The sequence below is a fragment of the Xylocopa sonorina genome, chromosome 14 (assembly GCF_050948175.1).
Source record: "Xylocopa sonorina isolate GNS202 chromosome 14, iyXylSono1_principal, whole genome shotgun sequence".
NCBI classification, from domain to species: Eukaryota; Metazoa; Arthropoda; class Insecta; order Hymenoptera; family Apidae; genus Xylocopa; species Xylocopa sonorina.
Window position 1 is genome coordinate 3,712,319 of NC_135206.1, and position 19,320 is coordinate 3,731,638.

General features: G+C 42.1%; 4 protein-coding genes across 4 annotated transcripts in view; 2 read left to right on the forward strand and 2 right to left on the reverse strand.

Annotated features, from left to right (window-relative positions):
• The window catches only part of LOC143430438 (monocarboxylate transporter 2-like), a 185,869-nt gene extending 168,357 nt beyond the window's left edge, over window positions 1–17,512 (forward strand). Inside the window, exons 2-10 of the mRNA XM_076906738.1 lie at window positions 14,630–14,734; window positions 15,051–15,177; window positions 15,245–15,388; window positions 15,555–15,682; window positions 15,778–15,912; window positions 15,982–16,273; window positions 16,863–17,018; window positions 17,091–17,282; window positions 17,353–17,512. Coding sequence (XP_076762853.1) covers window positions 14,654–14,734; window positions 15,051–15,177; window positions 15,245–15,388; window positions 15,555–15,682; window positions 15,778–15,912; window positions 15,982–16,273; window positions 16,863–17,018; window positions 17,091–17,282; window positions 17,353–17,504 — 1,407 coding nt within the window. The 5' untranslated portion in view covers window positions 14,630–14,653 and the 3' untranslated portion in view covers window positions 17,505–17,512. The remainder of the gene's footprint in view (window positions 1–14,629; window positions 14,735–15,050; window positions 15,178–15,244; window positions 15,389–15,554; window positions 15,683–15,777; window positions 15,913–15,981; window positions 16,274–16,862; window positions 17,019–17,090; window positions 17,283–17,352) is intronic.
• LOC143430451 (cytochrome P450 4g15-like) lies at window positions 2,798–5,812 on the forward strand. Its single transcript, XM_076906756.1, has 8 exons — window positions 2,798–2,918; window positions 2,986–3,196; window positions 3,257–3,553; window positions 3,689–4,103; window positions 4,181–4,249; window positions 5,053–5,221; window positions 5,294–5,468; window positions 5,617–5,812. Exons 1-8 carry the CDS (start codon window positions 2,798–2,800, stop codon window positions 5,810–5,812), a joined length of 1,653 nt encoding a protein of 550 aa, XP_076762871.1.
• LOC143430452 (cytochrome c, testis-specific) lies at window positions 4,374–4,958 on the reverse strand. Its single transcript, XM_076906757.1, has 2 exons — window positions 4,832–4,958; window positions 4,374–4,558 (listed from the first exon to the last, which is right to left on the reverse strand). Exons 1-2 carry the CDS (start codon window positions 4,956–4,958, stop codon window positions 4,374–4,376), a joined length of 312 nt encoding a protein of 103 aa, XP_076762872.1.
• Window positions 6,172–9,635, reverse strand: LOC143430461 (uncharacterized). The gene is made up of 9 exons (XM_076906767.1): window positions 9,419–9,635; window positions 9,201–9,327; window positions 8,363–8,577; window positions 8,215–8,305; window positions 7,776–8,044; window positions 7,457–7,713; window positions 6,923–7,215; window positions 6,647–6,841; window positions 6,172–6,435 (listed from the first exon to the last, which is right to left on the reverse strand). Exons 1-9 carry the CDS (start codon window positions 9,611–9,613, stop codon window positions 6,257–6,259), a joined length of 1,821 nt encoding a protein of 606 aa, XP_076762882.1. The 5' UTR covers window positions 9,614–9,635; the 3' UTR covers window positions 6,172–6,256.
• Window positions 17,513–19,320: the final 1,808 nt, after the last annotated feature.

Sequence of the window (19,320 nt, forward strand, 5' to 3'; positions counted from 1 at the left end):
TATTCCCGTTGAAGTTGACTCTAGCGACGTTGATCGAGCAATAAATCTACGCAAAGTGATATACAATCGCACGTCCAGGATGAATAACGTTTAATCGTTCGTATGTTAGTATCTCGCGAGTTTATCGTTTAGATTTAGAGGCAATATAAAGAAAAAATTAGGTGCAGGAGAACAAAATCGACGAGGTTCTGTAGATACGAGTGTGCCTTAAAAGTAAGACCAACATCGATCGCGACTGGTCGACGAAAGTATTTTTTCTACTCTACATTTTTTAATGTACATTTAAACGAACGTAGCCGCCATTTTTGCGCGTCCATGCGGGACGTCGTCCATCACGCGACTAGCAGCTAAGATATGGATACGCTTCGCGAAAGTGAAATGGTAATCACGCGTGCCAAGGAATGGAAACTGTTAATCCCCCCGCGATATTATTTAATTAACTACTTTTAAGGGTCAGTACGCGTCGTTATCAGGAGGAACGTGAACTTAAGCGAGCTTTTCCGGTTCTCGATCGTTCAGTATTAAGAGTACGTACACAGGAAACGAGTTACTTAAGAAAAGAAAAGAAAATCAAAACTGTATGATATTGTTATAAATTCTACTCTCAACTTTTTTACCATCGTCTGAATGATTATTACACGCGTCGTTTAATTGCAGTGGGTTTGCAAGAATGTTTTGCAGAGATTCGAGAGCGTGTGTGTGTGTGAAGCGCAGAGAAACTTTTCTCGAAATAATCGCCACTGCGTGAAAGAATATTTTATTACACGAGTGGAAACTGTTTTCGTAATCCACTAAGCAGACGTCATCGAGTTTTTTATTGTATACTATTATATAAATATATATATATTTTATTAACGCCTCTTTCGTTAGGACGAGAAACATAGATTCAGCCTAAAGTACTTGATCAATTTTGATTAACTTAATGAAACGCGAGCTTAAATTGTAAAACGCGCTGGAGCGTTCGATTGTATAAATGGAGACTGTCGCACAAAGGTCTTAAATTATTCCAGGTTGCGCGACACGATGAGTAGAACTCTGTAAATACAAGTGCCTTAATCACATCTACGATAAGCATTCTACTTGTATCTTCTGTAACAGTTTTTACGAAATATTTAAAATACATTTTATTATTTATACGACTCGATCCTTGTTCGTTGAATGCAAACCTTGCACTCGAAATCTGACGACGAATCGATGAACGATTCGAGTACTGACTTTCATCCTCCAACTCATCATCGCGTCGAAGTTCAACCACCGCGCGAGCGTTAATTAATTTCGTCCAACGAACGAAATAAATAGCCAGCGTCTCGCGCTTCTTATTAGTTCAGCAAGGAATGACAATGACAATTTAAATGACTGTCAGAATTTTGGCTGAGAATGCAGCGAATTCACTTCCTTGCTGAATAATATATCCTCGTTTTCGAATAAATGGCACCGTTGACCGGCTGCTTTCCCCCAAAAATTCAAACGAACGTCTACACGTGTTTATTTCCGGACAACTCAACAGGAAATTTTCGCATTCGTTACCATCGTTGATTAATTATATTCCTTCCACAGGGCACGTTGATCTATTTTAAAGAGAACTTTAGTTACACGTTTGCGTTATTAAATATTCTCTGCTCGTAGACTCGTGACGACTTCGTCTGAATTTCGATCGCATTCAAATTATCGTCATCGACGAAATATTGAGCCAAATCCTTCGCGATCTGTTCATGAAAAATGTTAACTGTCGATTAAAAATTGTAAGAGGCGAGCAGAGAACGAAGAAACTCGAAAAGCTCGAGTTCGATGCGTTCCAGTCGACCGTGAATAATCGCCAGGAAGTCTGCATCGTGGCAATAAAGGGTGGTCCGTCGATAATTTCGTAATTTCGTGAAATTGGTCGCGCTCAGTCGAACCTGGCGAGGGAAAGTCCTTTCTCCCTCTCAGTCTGCCTGTCCCTGGTCGTTCTCTGTATTTTTCTTGCCTCTCTTTCGTTCTGTCGTATCCTCGAGGGTCGATTTCCGGGCACGCTTCGCGCTGGGGGTGAAACAGGTCGCTACGTCACTTCCTGATCGTTGCAACCGCCCCTCAGTCCCTCGAGCAATTAATAAAAGCTTCGATAGCGAAGAATGATTGAGCAATTGTTTAATTTCACTTGCAGGACATTCACTGTGCGATGGAGTCTCGATTATTAATAATTAACGCTGTTAAATACGATTATTATTACTTTCGATCATTTCAGCTGTAATAAGTGACAAGCAAAAAAGGCTAGAGAAATGCTCGACTGGAAATATTATAAAACTTTCGATATTCAAAGTGTATTTAAAGAGGCAGATTAAATTAGAATAATCAATCTATAATGATCTATAATGTAAGCCTCTGGCATTAATATTAACGCATAGAGAAATCTAGCTCCATCGTTCTACGACTTTCGAGGGTGAAAAGTAAAAATAGACGATCAGTCGTTAGCTGAGGCCCTTTTTGCATATATATTTTCGACCGGATAATCATTTATGAAAGAAAACGCGCGGTAAAAAGTTAAGGTCACCGTATAATATGCCTGTAGGATATTCGTTAACAGCGGAATGTTTTACGTACATTAAAACGCGCGCGAGTGGGCTATAAAAGCGGTCGTACAATTTAGTCAGCGTTAATCTGTGAGTTATACCGTTCGATAATTACATTTCCCTCGAATCCCATGCAAATCAGTCGCCACTTCAAAGTACAACGCTCGATCGTTCGCAGTGACTCTACGAAAGTGAAATAGAACGACACTTTTCCAAGCAGTGTGCGAGGAAAAATGGTAGAAGTCGAGATGATTGCGTCGCATTTTCAGACGCTCACTTTCTATTCGTTAATCGTGGCTGCAATTCTTCTCGCGATGCATCTTTACGTGGAGAATCAGCGCATCGTTCGATTTGGAAATAAACTACCAGGTATGCAAGTCTTGAGACACGAGAAATTTTAATTTTAATGCAAAGATTTGTCCATTCTTCGTTTCAGGACCAAGAAAACTTCCTCTTCTAGGACACGTGCTATTTTTCATTGGCTTGCAACCAAACAACATCATGGAAAAGGGGCTTCAATACAACATCTACGGACCTGTGGTCAAAGCGTTCATTCTAAACAAATTGTACGTCTTCCTGTACCACCCACGCGACGTCGAACTGATCCTGAAGAGCACAGTGAACATCGAAAAATCTGCAGACTACGAGTACGACACTACAATTCGATGCTAAAAAGAAGAAGCTAATTTTCTGTTCTTCTTTTGCAGTTACTTCAAACCGTGGCTTGGAAACGGTTTGTTAATCAGCAGTGGTGAGAAATGGCGACAGCACAGGAAGATCATTGCGCCCACGTTCCATCAGAGTATATTAAAAACGTTCGTTCCATTCTTTTATCAGAATAGCAGAGATCTGGTGATAAGACTTCGCGAGAAAGTTGGCAAAGAATTCGATTGTCACGATTACATGTCTGGAGTCACTGTGGACATTTTGTTGGACACTGCGATGGGCATGCGAGCGACTGAAAAGTGCAATAATGGCTACGAATACGCCACTGCAGTTATGGAGTAATTATAATTAAATCTATTCACTTCAATTCTTTTCTACAGATTTTCTTTCTCTATTTTGTGAAACGAAATTAAACAGTGTCTTTTTACTATTTCAATGAGCTGTCACTAAATATTTCTTGCCATTGAACACAGCATGTGCGACATAATCCATCGACGACACTTCAACATGCAACTTCGAAGCAACATTATCTTCAACTGCACGAAGAACTACAAACGACAAGCTAAGCTTCTCGAAACGATCCACAAATTATCTTGGACAGTGATCAAGAAGAAGAAAGAAGAATATTATCAGAAGTATCGTTCGACAAACGAGGACGAGGACAAATCGAAGGATCAAATAACGCCAGTGAAGGATCTGCCAAAGAACGAGAAAGAAGAACCAACGAGGATGCACTACATCAACGACGATTTGGACGAGATCGACGAGAACGACGTTGGCGAGAAGAAGAGGCTCGCCTTCTTGGATCTGATGATCGAGATGTCGCGAAACGGAACGCTGTTGACTGAAGAGGAGGTCAGAGAGGAAGTGGACACGATAATGTTCGAGGTAATTAAAGAATCGACGTGGAAATCGTGGAAAATCCGTGGTACTTACGCGAGATGCGACGATGTTCTCTGTTCAAGGGACACGACACAACTGCCGCAGCCTCGAGCTTCGTCCTGTGTCTGCTTGGGATCCACCAAGACGTCCAGGTGAGCGATAAGACACGTAAACACACGCGCGATCGTTTAGTTTATTTCTATTTTATTTCGTTCAGTGCGTACACTCGTTTCTCTCGATCTGAACGAGCTCTAAGGACGCGTCGTTCGACAAGTTTCACTTCAACGTCGCCAAGTAAGCGATTATGTCTCTGCGCTCCTCCGCTTTTTTAATGCCATTGAACATCATTCTGGTCCCAGGGATAAATTGTTTGGGGTACTCCAAGTACTCGTTCAGAGTCTTCTCGTCCCAAACGACGCCCTTTTTTCGCATCTGCTCCGTATAATTGAATCCAACTGCGGCTGAAGAAGCCACGAGACTCTCGTTTAGGTTAAATCGCGCGTGAAGAGGTGAAAGATCGAATCAAATAACGTAACGTGAATAAATGTTACTTGTCTTTGATTGTACTTACAAAATGACAGTGATTTAGTTTAGAATACGAATCGAAAATGGTTTTTGTTTGGTTATACGTGTAACCTATTAGTGTTAAATGAAAATTGAAGAAACTGAGGTATTCATTTAATGGCAGACTATTTTTTGGACGCAAATGGAGGGGGATATTGTCGTTTACGTACTGCCACAAGTTCTGCCAAATATCCCAAAGAGATTTGGACCGATTCTGTGTTTGCCATCTTTGCCAGTGGTGTGACAGATCGCGCACATTTTCTTGAACAACGCTTTTCCATTCTCTGCGTTTCCCATTCTCGAGAGAAAAATATGCAATCATCAGCTGTTTACGCGACTGATCGGAAGTTGCTCGATTCTGGTATCGATTTTCAAGCTTGCCATTTTACAGAATCGAGTCCACGAGGAGTTGGACGAGATTTTCGAAGGAACGAACAGGGTCTGCACCTTTGAGGACACTTTGCGAATGAAGTACCTCGAAAGAGTGATCCTCGAGACTCTCAGAATGTTCCCACCAGTCCCATTGATCGCCAGGACGCTGAACGAAGACGTGCAATTGGGTATATTTCGATTTTATAATTTTTATTTGACTTAGAAACTCGTAGGATGCTGAATAATTATTTTTGACGCAGTGACAGGAAATTACGTGCTGCCAAAAGGTGCCACTGCTATAATTCTACCATTTTTAATTCATCGATTGGAGGAATTCTATCCGAACGCGTTGAAGTTCGATCCTGACAATTTTCTGCCAGAGAAATCACAGAACAGACATTATTATTCTTTCATTCCATTCAGTGCTGGGCCTAGGTGAGTTTAAAAAATAATTAACCATCGTAAATTAACAACTTTGTTGTCTAAAACTTGAGATATTCGTATTGCAAAAAAATAAAATAATTTACAGAAGCATAGTTCTTTTTTTCAAGCTCGATGCGACTAAATCGCACACTTTTTGTAGATCCTGCGTGGGAAGGAAGTACGCGATGCTAAAGTTGAAGGTCCTATTGTCGACGGTCCTGAGAAACTACAGAATCCTGTCGGATCTGACGGAAAAGGACTTCTGGTTGAAGGTTGATATCATTCTGAAGAGGGTGGACGGGTTTCGAATAAAAATCGAGCCACGAAACAAGAGCCGCGAGAAGGCTACAGTCTGAACAAAATTCTCATCGAATTATCAATTAGCAATGAAAACAACGAAAGCCAGACGACTCTGATAATTTCTAAGCAATAGAATATTCTTATCAAGACGCTACAAACTACTTTCCTTCTCTTCTCATTTCCCAATCTGACTCACAGCAGCTGCAAACAGGATCCTCTGGCGAGCGATTCGAATAAAAAATATTTATTTCAAATTCCATTTACAACGTTCAATCTATGTACAACGTAAAAACGTGAATCGCGACAATTAACTCGACGTGTGTGTAAAAAAAGAGAAGAGACAAATGAATTGGTGCACATTCGCCAGGTACACTGTTCCTCGTTCCGTAGAAATTGTATTAATTCGAGTTTTCTTAGAGAAAAATCTCTGCCCTCGAGTAAATTCGAATACGTGCGCGAAGCACAAGGTCTTTCTCTCTCTCTCTCTCTCTCCTTTTGTGTCAATCCGCAGAAAGGGAACCGGAAGTTTGGGCAGCAATTTTATCCGCCCGTTCCTTCCTCCTCTTTAGTAAATCTACTGAAAGGAACTGTATTGCCCATGGAATAACGAACAGGACGTTCATTAGTAAAAGGGCAAGCTGGCAGACCACGAAACTATTGGTCCAGTCCTTCAAGAACCCTAAAAAGAGATCATTTACATATCAAGATTCCCTTTCAGCCGCCTGTCGCCATTTTAAAACGTTCAATGCACGCTTCTCCTTGACAATTCAATGGAAGAAGTCTCTAGAAATTAGCGAGTGTCCTAAATATCATTCTGTAGCAATAAAAAAATTCGAACATCGAATAATTCGCTAATCATTAGTAATTAAAATGCAGTGTATTTAACGCACCGACGATTGGACCAAACAATATAGAGATAATACCGCTTATAGCGCCATAAATCCCATACGCTGAAGCGTATTTATCAATACTGATGTCTTCGATAACGACTAATGGCTGAGGCACCCACAGCCACGATTTAACCATCCCAATAACCGCGATCATCACGAACGTGCCTGTCAACGTATCGTTGTACATCAAGTATCCTAAAAAAGTAAATTAAATAAATAATTTACAGAGATTATCGTTGAAGATTTCGTTCTGGTTCGTCGTTTCGAGTCACTGACCAACTTTCGCGAACGCCATGCAAATCATGGCGACGAAGAACAGATACTTTGGCTTGATTTTGACCACCAGAGTGAAAATGGTCAGCAGAATCTTGGACACCAGCTCTGCAGTGGCGCTGATGGTAATCGCGAGGGCTGCTTGGCTCTTCGCGTAGCCATTGTTGACCATCATCAATGGCACGAGAGAAGAGAACGTGAAGTCGCTGGACAGAACGAAACTGATGCCCAGACACATGTTTAAAAAGCCCCAGTTCTTCAGCAGCGACACCTCCAGCAGTTCTCGAAAAAGTTCTCTGCGTCGACGAAAATATCGATCAGCTGATTACTCTTTCTTAATTGAGTCGAAACGAACGCCATTTTCATCGCGTAAAACATTTATAGGCTTGCATACGTTTATCGAACCGCGTCCTAGATACGATAGCGATGCCTATCAGTGTTCAAACACGATCTCGCGATATTAATCAAAGCCTCTGCTCCCAATGGAGAGTAAAAGAAGAAGCGTTTCTAAAATCAGAGGAAACATAATTTACGCACTCCAATTGACCCTTGCCAATGCCATCCTCCTCGCTCGAAATTACATCCGCCTCTTTCTCCACTCTCTCCTTGATCCTCTCAGGATGGTGCTGCTTCACGTCCCCCAAACTGCCAATGCCTGTCACTAAATTCATCAGACTCGACGACGAGAACGTGGACAGTCGTTTGGTCAGCAATTCTCGCATCGATCCAGACTTCATGCGATTGTAGACCCTGCCTTCGAGCTCTGAGATCGAGGCCACCCTCTTTGCTGGTGACTGCGATCCAAATGGTAACCGATTATCGCGATGCATCGAAACGAAGAACAGTTCGAACTCACTTTCAACGTCTCGATGAGAAGAGGGACCTGTTTGCCACTCTCGCCCTTCAAACTCGTCAAACTGCTCCACCTGGTCTTCGCTGGTGCCCTCAAAACCTCGCTGTAACGACGATCAGAAAGTACTATGCCACGAAACATGCGTTCTTCCTTCTCGCGCGCCCTCTGCGCTCGCACCTCTTCCGGTTTCTTCGCGTGCCACTCGACGGGGTGCATCATCGTCATTCCAACGATGCAGTTCAACCCCATCGCGCCTGTCATCAACGCTGTGCCTGTTTAACATTGCCAATCTCTCTTTCGCATCAATTGGGCTGAGATATTTAATTAACCAGCTAACTGTGGAGCCCTTGTTTGAGAGGGCACCGTTTTGTGTCCAACACTTCTCTGTGACGAGTATACTCGTTGAACACAGTTAACTGGTTAATAAATCGATCGAACTCACCCCTGAAGCCATATACTTTCATCATCCTCTCGATCCAAATGGGATACGCGATGCCACCTAAGCCAACTATCACTTGAGCTGCACACATCACCTGAAAAAGAAGAATTATGAAGAAACGAAGGATGTTGCGTTAGAGGAATTCACGTACTGGAGCTCTTCTTTTCACGAAGTACGCGTTGAAGTTCGTATTGCAAATGGTGACGATCAAACCAAGTCCTAGTCCTTGAAGAAAGTTTAAGAATGCCATTTCGTAGACGTTCGTGACGAAAGCCTGACAGACGTTCGATAAAGAGAAGATCACTGCGCCAAAAAGTCCCACTGGTCTCATCGAATATTTCTTCAGCAATTTGTTGGTCATCAAACCTGAAACAGTACGAGATCGATGCTAAAAAAAAAGTATGCGCGATTTTATGAGAATTTTTAGGGAACTTCGATGATAAAAGAGATAAAAGGAGAACTGGTTCTCTTGATTGGTACAGTGTGGTTCATCTGGACGGGCTATTATTATCACGAATCAACTGTTATCAGTATCAATGCACCCAAGAATACGAATACAGACTCGTGAAAACTTCCACGCACAAAATTATTCAATATTGACACACGTATGTTGACGCGAGGATATGTTTTCAGTTGATAGCTCGATGGGAATCACAATATATTAATTGTCTGTTCGATTTTCTGCTCTGTTAAAGGATACGTGTTAGTTTTTCCAGTATTGTAAATTACTGTGACACGAACGCGACATTGAACGGAGTAATTACGATGTGAATTACAACGCTGCCTTCTTATTTGTACGCGACGACGCGATTTTCGCTTCCTGGCGCCTAGGACGTCCACGTCAAATAAACAGAACGTGTGTTTCGACTCGTCACGCGAATAACACGCTAAATATGCTGTCATATTTTCACTCAAAAATTGCTCACAATATTTCATCTCATTTCTAATTAATTGTTTCATTTTACTTGGCTATAAACGAGTTTCCTTACCAGCGGTGGAAAACGAGATCATAAAAACGGAATTGAAAAGCGTCATCGCTACTCCAGCTTGGCCAGTCGCTTCCAGGAAGTCGCCAAATATTATTGTGAACGACGTGGATGGTCCAAACGCTGTAATCTGCGAAAAAAATTAATTACACGTTGTAATAGTGTTCAAGTTTTGATTGATGAAAGAAGAAATTGTATTCTATCTCAAAATGGACACTAACGAACACTACGATCATGGCAAACGCAACCATCCACCCCCATCCGCCATCAGGAGCCAAATCCTCCAAAGTAATTTCGTCCTCCTCGTCGTCGTCTATTTTCTGAGACAGTGCGTGATTCTGAAGCTTCTTCTCGTCCTCGTTGAAAACGTCCACGGTTGGTCCCATCGTCGTGCCATTGCTCTTAGCTACAGTCATATTTTTATCTAGCCTGTGCACGCCATAAAAGATAAACGTTCAATTCGATGCACGTTTTTTCGAAGGGTGAGGAAACATTCAGTTTGAATTATTTCTGCGATTGGTATCCTCGCGTGTGACTTGAAAGAAGAAGAATGTATTCAGCACAGTGACGTATCGAGCGTTCGCAAAAACAATTACGACCGTCTGCGTTCGATAAGAATGGCAAATTCGCATCTCTGAATGAACAGCATCGCGATTCAACGAGTTTCTCGCGCCGAAGAGATCTTACCGTTCGATTTTCGATGGAAAGAAGCTGTGGTCGCGATTAATTGAGCTTACTGGAGCATGTGACAGCCGTTCCGGATGGTTTTCGACTGAACGGAAACGGGGTACCAACGATTTCGAAGACTCTCTCTTATCTATGTACGCAATGTCACTGTACTAAGTACCTATCCTTAATGAGAATGAAATATTGCTACCGTAGCATCTGGAATTAGGAAATCATCAGAGAGAAAAAATAATGCCGCGTTGCAAACGGAACTCTGCAACGCTCTGCTGATTAAGTTTTCAGATAATAGGAAAAATTGTCGCGAGACTCGTTCTCACGCGCCTGATAAACCAACCCCCTCCGTTTGGTTCTTCTGTTTTCGTTTTTATCGCCTGATCTTGCAATGTTTTTAGTGAAGAAGAGACGTATATTGCTTTTGTACGATAATAAGAGACTGTAATAATTTTTTTAGTGGATGATTAGTGAATTGAAAGTATATAAAACTACCCCTGCGATAGCACTGCTCTTACAGGAGTTCTTCTTTCTGTTTTAATTTTTATCGAATGATCTTGCAATGTTTTTGGTGAATAAGAGACGTATATTGCATTTATACGATAAGAAGAGACTGTAATAATTTTTTTAATGGATGATTAGTAAATAAAACTACCCCTTTAATAGCACTGCTGCTTTGGACATTAAATTACTCTCTAAAATCAAATTTTGTATTGAATTTTTCTAAGAAAATTGTACTGCTTCTACTTTCTTCCTCAAAATTTAGTTTGCTTGTTAGAAAATCGAACATTTCAATAGTTCAACAAGAATACATGATCCTGAATTATGTCAGCACGATTTCAGCAGCATCGATACGGTTGCAGACGACAAGGCGTGATCTTTCTAAAATGCTTCGAGAAAATCAATAAAACTCCACTTCATTTACTTGTAATAAATATTCTACCCTACATAAAGCGTGTTATCATTTTCATAAAACACGAATAAATTGCCCAGCGTAATATTCGTTATCAAAAATCCAAATAATGAATCTCGACACGAGAACAAAATCGCAGACACGGTTGCGAATAAAATTGATTCCTCAGCGGCTTCAGCAACGTCAATTAACGCGTTGCGAATGCATTTATCACGTACGAACGTGATAAAATAGAAAGCATATAGATGCTCTCGAGTCGCGTGATCGATCGGCTTCGTGGGACGCGTTAAACGCCTGTTGACATTGTCGAGCGATCTACAACTTGCTCTCTGCAATTATGTTGCGAAGCATAAATACTTTTGCCACTCAGTATCTTCATTTCGACTCGCCTGCTCCTTTCGAATCGAGCGTGGCGTTCGAACGAGACGCCTTAAAATCGTCTCGAGAGGCTCGCTCGAGATCTCGAAAGCATCGTCGTTGATGGATCGAGATTATTATTCAAAGGTGTCGAGAGACGTGCGATCACGATCGACGTGCGCGATCAGAGAAATAAATGTCCGTTCAGACCGCAAGTCGACACCGCAGGTAACTCAAACCAGCGGTAAAAAATATTCTTAGCGGATTAATTAATCCGTCGAACGCTCGTTTACGACGCACGCGGATAATGAACGATGTTATTCGATAATTATTGAACGAGAGATGAAACTGTGCCGCGATTGTTCGACAAACAATCGCGACGACCCGATCGACACGCATTCTGCGATCGCGAGTAGCTGAAGGATTAAGTTTTACTCACACATTCGTACGAGAACCAGGATGCTGGTGCAACGTATTAGTTGTAAAAGTATCCAATTACAAATAGGCCATTATTCGCGTGTGCTATCAACTTTTAACGTGACATGCACAACGGACTTGTCGAGATATACTACGATAAGGAGAATAAATAATAAAAAGATGATCGAGGGAGAGAGAGAGAGAGAGAGAGAGAGAGGGAGAAGCTTCTTGAAATTGGATCAATGCAGTGTATTTTCTTCGATGGAAGAAAAGTAACTTCCACTGAATCTCAACGCCTCGTAGCTTTCATATCTGCAACGTCTGCACACTCAGATCGTTTCGAATCGCACAAGTAAATTAGCCTTAAAGTAATTAGCAGACTACTGACAATATCGTCGCCAACGAAGACAACGTCCAGCTATCCAACTAAAAAAAAAACAGACACTCGCAAGAAATCAGTGAAAAGATCGATAGTAACTCATAATCGTTATCACGTCGTCCAGCGATACGCCATCTTCATCTCGATTCCTCTACATCATCCAATGAAGTAAACGACCGCCAACAAGGTCCACAGCTCGTCGAACGAGACGCGAACCATTTCGATCCAGCATCTCGTCACTGGTGCACTCGCGAGTCGAAGATCGTCGCGTGGATCCTCTTGGCGATCAGCTGACTCGATCCACCGCTGGACATAACAGAAACTCGTGGACGACGCTTCAAAGACAAGTCGCAGAGGAACTTTTCGAGACGGATCGATCGATCGCGTTCACTTCGATCGCGAGACGCGACGGAATGGACGAGCAGTGGCGAGATATCGTTAATCTGCTCGATGCTTCTGCCTCCTCCACGATAAACGAAGAGGCAGACGGTCATTTCTATCCGCGCCATTCGATGCACTGCGTCCTCGACGCAAGTCAAACCCTGACGAAGAGGATAAAACAGTGACTGGTTTCGTTTGAGCGAACGAGATCGAGAAATCGAGTGGAATCGGCTTCAGAGTGGCTCGTGCGAGACTTCTGCGAGCGTGCAGAAAGGGTGGAACTGTGGACACGCAGTTTTTGGGGTGGATAAGTTCAGCTCGCTCGCTTCGATGGACTCTGCTTGTGTTTTTAATGGAAACGCGCGAGAGATAACCGCCATATTGATAGTGGAATATCGAACAGTTGTGCGCGGTTTTAAGACTGACAATGAGTGCGCTTATCGACACACGCTCGTCGTTTGCTCGTCAAAGCTGTCGTTGTAAGTAAAGCGTTTCTTTTTCGACTATCGCCGCGATTTATGCGACACGCGAGCGTCTAAAACGAAAGATCGTCGCGAAAGGGTGGTTCGAGTAGCCATGATAGATCCTCTGTCCTCGCCAGTTGGCTATTTTTTAATAAAATAGCGTCTTGAATGCAGAAATGTGGCACCTTTGTCTGTAACGATAAATGACTTTTTTTTAATTTGATTAATAAAGGATTGTTTACCTGATGCAAAAGGCCTTTCCACCATTTCAAGCCTGGGTGTCCGTTTTATCTTTCGCGATCGATTTCCTGCGGTTAAGTGGCATTGGAGGAATATTGTTTCCTCTCGAAATACTTCACAGTTGTCTTCCTTCGAAAAAATCTCGACATCGTTCCTCTTCATCGTTTTACTCTGTCCTCGTCCCATCGAACGCGCGAATCTGCAAGAAAAACGTGAAATTTAGTACATGTTCTTCGTCATTTTTCAGATATAAAAGATTCAATTCTTGAAAATTTCACGTTGAAATCGACGTCTTGCGATTTGACGCTAATTTTGACAAATTTTTTCTATCAAATTTGCTGTTTAAATTCGTGACTAACAAGTGTCCAAATACTATTCTTGTCACATAATATTCTCCATCATTTTTCAAGCATAGAAGGCACAATTCTTGAAAATTTCATGCTGAAATCGACGCTAATTTTAACAAATTTGCTGATTAAATTCACGACTAACAAGTGTCCAAATACTTTCGAATGCAATTAGATTTGCTGTGCGAAAGTAACGCACGGTTGAGCAATTTTTTTCGTTTCGAAAAGCTTTCAGATTGGCGTCTGTCGAGACACTTGCGATACCATCGAGTTCAGAACTCGATCAGGCGTGAAATCTCGTAAAATCGACTGAAAAATGATCGAAGAACCGTTCGCAGTCTCGTCCTTTTCATCTGTATAGTGTTTTTCCATTAGCCGTAAGCAATTACACCGACTAACTGGAATTACTGCTCGCAGCTCTGACGATAGAGCGCAAGACGCGCGAGCACGCTCGACAATTTCCATTTCCTTATGATAATTCGCCGCGTATCAAGAAAACGAGCAAATTGCACGCCCAGGCTAATAAAGAGCTGCGAGCGATGCGCGTACAGTTGCGTACGAGGAGCTTGAAAAACCGTTTCGAAAAGAGACCTGGGAGTAACACAAAAAACCATTAAAATCGCTTAACACGAAGGATTTATCGACTAGAAATTAATTTCTGCTGTTATTTGTGCAGCTGCTCAAACAGAGATTTAATTAGTTAGAATACTGTGCGAGCGAAAGAAACTTTGGACGAAGAAACTGTGCTGTTCTGCATTCAATTTAATATTCTAACTTTTTACTTGCGGCTAAAAATCGTTGATAATAAATTTGCATGATCGCGAGAGGAGGTGATAGATGGTTATCCTCGTTTAAATCGTTCGAGAAAGTGAAACGCGCCCTTGACAGAATTTTAACGCACGCAATTGTCTGTAAAAGTTGCAATAAAGGTAAAAAAATTGTCTGCATCGTGGTCAGTAACGCAGCTTCGAGTGTCGCTGGTGAACAGAATCACCGTTTCTCGGACTTGAATAGCCATTAATTAAACGCGTATTTTTCCACGTGCCGTCAGAGCAAAGAGGGGTGGACGCGGAACGAATCGTCCCGTGGTGCTTCCGGCTGAAGCGTCGAGGTGAGGGAAACGGCCAAGCCGGTCTGCTGGATCGCGTATCGGATCGTTAAGCAGTGAATGAAGAGGCGGTGACCGAACTGTACCTCGCGATATGGAATAATCGACCGATAGAATCGCGAGTGGCCAACATTTGTCGCCAACGAAGCCTCTCAAGCACTCGCACGCAAGGATGAACGCTGAGGACGCGAAGAAGAAGGCGCCTGATGGCGGCTGGGGGTGGTTCGTCTGCCTTGGCAGCAGCCTCATCACGGTAACCACTTCTACTTTCGATATTTCTTCGAATCAAGCTTCATTTATTTCTCAAAACTCCAAATCCATGCACGCCTTTTTCCTATAAAAATCGAAGATATTAGAAATAGATTATGTAATCGCGTTTAAGTTATCGAACGACTGAGTCAGTGACACGATCGATCTTAAGCTTTTAAGCAAATCTGTGTTATATAATGGCATTCTTATATCGTATCTGTGGACTAATCACGCTCGATCATTTTCAATCACGTGCTGGTGAGCGTATGAATTCGAAGATACGGAAGGTAATTTTTCTGATCGACGTTTTATGGAAATAGTTCTCGTTGAAGTCGTTGGACCCCTCGTTTGGTCTTCTTTTCCACGATCCTTTGGAGGAGCTTGGCATAGCCTCCACTGGAGCTTCGTTTATCATGAGCATCTTCGACGCTATCTTCAATTTCTCAGGTATGAAACTGATTTTTATTATTTTCAATTTTCGTATAATCGTCTGCATTGTCTTTAATTGTCGCAGGTCTACTGGTTGGACCACTGTTAAAGAAATATTCGTATCGAACAGTGGCGCTCTGCGGGTCTCTTTTAAGCTGCACTGGACTGATCCTGACGTCAAGAGCCAACAGCATGTTCCACATCATTTGCACTTACAGTATTTTGGGAGGTACGAACGAGTTTAGTCAACTTAAAAAAAGGAAACACGTAGAGTGATTAAATAACGTATATGTTAATTTATCGTTTCACTCGATCATTGGACAGCAAACATCGAGATTTTCTGTCTAACGATCGTATTCAAGTATATATGCATACGTAATTAGCGCTTGTTGCAGGTTTGGGAACTGGATTAGCGACTGCGTCAGCTTTCGTCGCGCTGAACACGTATTTCGACAAGAAGAGGGGGCAAGCTGTTGGTTTCTCGATGGCTGGGACCACCCTGGCCATGATGCTGGTACCCCAGGTACAAAGTTTTACTTTTTACCTGAAAATTGTTGCATCTAACGCGATTAAAGAGCCAAATAACAATAAGAATTCAATTATTTCTATTTTTCACAGTTCATACGCGTTCTCTTGGACGCCTACAAATTTCGAGGAGCCATGTTGGTCGTTGGAGGATGGGCGATGCACTCCATCGTGGGCGCTTGTTTGCTGCGACCACTCGTGGTTAAAAAAAGAAAACCTGCGAAAAAGGTGACACACAATTCATCAATTATTAATTAAAGAACATAAAAAAATATCACTTCTTACCATTTCTCATAGAATTCGCACAATTTGTCGGAAATGGACACGTTGCTGCACCCAAACAGCAACGGGGCAGTCAAGAAAATGGAAAATGGCGCAGACATCCCTCAAAACAATATCGTAATGAACGGAAAAACGGAAGAAACACAAAAGAAGACTACGAACGTATTTTTGGGGAAGATAAAAGAGACGTTCGATTTAGATCTGCTTAAAAATGGCGTCTATCTGAACGTGATCGCTGGCTCGAGTCTGTATTATGTCGCAGAGTCGAATTTTAAACTGATGATGCCTTTCTTTCTCGCCAGCATAGGTAAGCGATGTTTCAAGAATTAATTGAGAGACAGTAAACACCGTAGCAGAGGATGTTGTCGAGAAACAATGAAATTCGAAGCGAACACTGATCGTAATTCCTTGATTAATTACCATTCGCGTGTTTGCTGATCAGTTAACACTTTGACGAACATTTTTCACTTTACGATCGCCCTTAGAAACATTTTTTTTCGATTGTATGTTTGGAAGTGAAAATTATCACATTTTGCCAGTTTTTCTAAAAAAAAAAAACTTTAGACGGCTATAACCGTCATTTGCGTATAGATCTATCTGACGGCTATAACCGTCATTTGCGTCAAAGTGTTAATCGCTTGACATCCCAGCTACGGCGCACAGTGGAACGAAACCCGAAGGAACGCGAGAAACAATCAAGAGATCAACCGTAGAATTTCTAATCGAGTCAATAAAAATAAATAATCATAATGTTGCCTTTTCTGATCGATTTAAATTGAATAATTGAACTGTGAAATGCTACAAGCGATTTTTTGGCGGTTCATCGCGTTCCATCGGGTTTCGTTCCACTGTGAGCCATTTTTTTTAGGATCTCGGTAGACATTGATGGTCGACAGGGTTGACCAAGGGTGAAATCGCCTCCTGTTTGTCGTTGACTGCGTTCACAGACATCCTTGCGAGGCTTCTGCTTCCGACTGTGTTCGACAAGCTTGGGTTCAAGAAGAGGACCATTTTCTGGTCGTTTTGCATATGCGTTGGAATTGGAAGATCCAGTATGTCTCTTTTAAATATTTCTTCTGCTATTTTTCTCTCGATTTTTATAAAAATATGCGCGTATTTTTCAGTAATGGCTGAGCAATCAAAAGGAATATCGTTGATCATAACATTCGTGATAATAGGATTTCTACGTGGCGCCACTCTGGTTAACTTAAACTTGAATATTTCTGAATGTTGCTCGCTGAAGAAACTGCCAAGCGCCTTTGGGATCTACATGGTGTCCAAAGGTTTGTTCGTCGTGATAATGAGCCCTTTAATTGGTACGTATAACATAAAAAATCAATACCATAAATACCAAAATATTCTCTGATTTCTCTGCTTCTCTTTCAGGATACATCAGAGACCTCAGCGAGAGCTACTCGCTTTGCATACACATTATGACACTAATGATAAGCATAACTTTTGTCACGTGGGGTATCGAGTTTTTGTACAAGATATTACGAAAAAAGTATCTGCCTGACAGCAGCTCGGCGAATGTCTGATAAAGCAACGATGTTGCCTCATGGAAAACATCCTGTACCATGCCAGATAAAATCGCGTGAAACTCGTACTCGTTCGAATGGCACAGCCGCAAGTAACACTTTCGATTCGTTTCTAATTAATCAATCTCGAGCTAGCTAGTAGCTGTTCTACACTCGTGTAACTCTGCGCTCAGTTTAATGTACTTATAAGATTTTCTACGAGCACGTTTGTATATTACCACCCCATAGAATGACACGTACCTGACATCTCGCACCATCGTAGGTACTTTTAATACGTAACACTAAACGAAGGAGTTAATAAGAGGAATTGTATCTTCGTTGTAATTAAATGTCACTGTTAATCAAAGCATACAAATATAGAAGAAATGTCTACCCTTATGATTAATCCATTCTGATGGCAACCTTGACATCTGAATTGAAAATCGCGAATCATTTCACTTGAACTTTGTCAAGGCTGTTGAATAATATTAGAATGACAATTATTTCTTGCTGTTCTTGGTTCATTGTTCTGTATGTAAATGAGCTGCATCGATTATAAAATCAATTTACATGAATTCCGCAAGAGGCTGCGAGCGTTATCGGTTCGCATCCGTGAATCGTGCTTTGGAGCACGTACGATCGAAATTTCGCGTACGCTGCGATCAGAGAATTCTAAAGGACACGTTCTTCGAAGCACCATCTCGAAATTGAACGCGTGGTATCAAAAAATTCCAAAGAAAACGTTCTTCGAGCTTCATTTCGAGGTACCATCTCGAAATCTAACGCGTGCTACCACAAAATTCCAAAGGACACGTTCTTTGAGCTTCATTTCGAGGTACCATCTTGAAATCTAACGCGTGCTATCAGAAAATTTCAAAGAAAACGTTCCTCGAGCTCCAGTTGGAGGCACCATCTTGAAATTTAACGCGTGGTACCAGAAAATTCACGTTCTTCGAGCTCCACATGATGGGACCATCTCGAAATCAAACGCGTGCTACCAGAAAATCCCAAAGAAAACGTTTTTTGAGCTCTACTTCGAGGGACCACCTCAAAATCGAGCGCATCTTCATCAAAAATGCAAGAATCGTCCAAGAAACGGGAGTGCATAGGCGCTCGCACACGCGTGCACGTATAAATAAAGCAGCGAGTGAAAGACCAGTCCCGAGTCGAGTCACGGAGCCGGTTTTAATCGACGGAGGCCTGTTCATCGAGCCAGTCACGAATAGTCGACGGTGCCGGTCAGATCATCTCGTTTCAGCCTGGACTGTTCGCCTCGAAACGCGCTCCGCCATGGGACACGGTTCCCTCGAGTGAGACAGAGCTGATAAGAACGCAACAGCGTCGCTGCTCGTTAAACCAGACGTGATTTCAATGGTGACACGACGTGCTTACTTGCGATCGACGCGAATCACGATGCTGGCCACGATTAGCGAGCGTAATTCGGGACTAATCAGTGGAAGATGAGGAATTCCAGTCTGCTTCGTCCAAAGAATCGTAAGTGAGCCTCGAGCGATCGTTGGCGATCTATTGCGACTCGTATCGATGAGAACAATGACTGTTTGAGCGTGTTGTTTTCGTGGAAACTGGCTTATAAATATTCATCGCGTTACGTAAAACGGATTTATTAATAGGGATATTCGCGTCAGGTGTTCGCATGATTCGTGCTTCGCACATTGGCGGTTTTTACGAACGTTTCTTTGATAAATCGACGTCCAATTCTGCCTTTTTTCTTCGATATTGTCGGAAATGCATAGGAATTTAATCTTTCTTGACAAACGAACGATTTCCTTCCTCCTCCGAGTGGTATCGGTTTTAAATACCGATAAGCGCGTGTGCA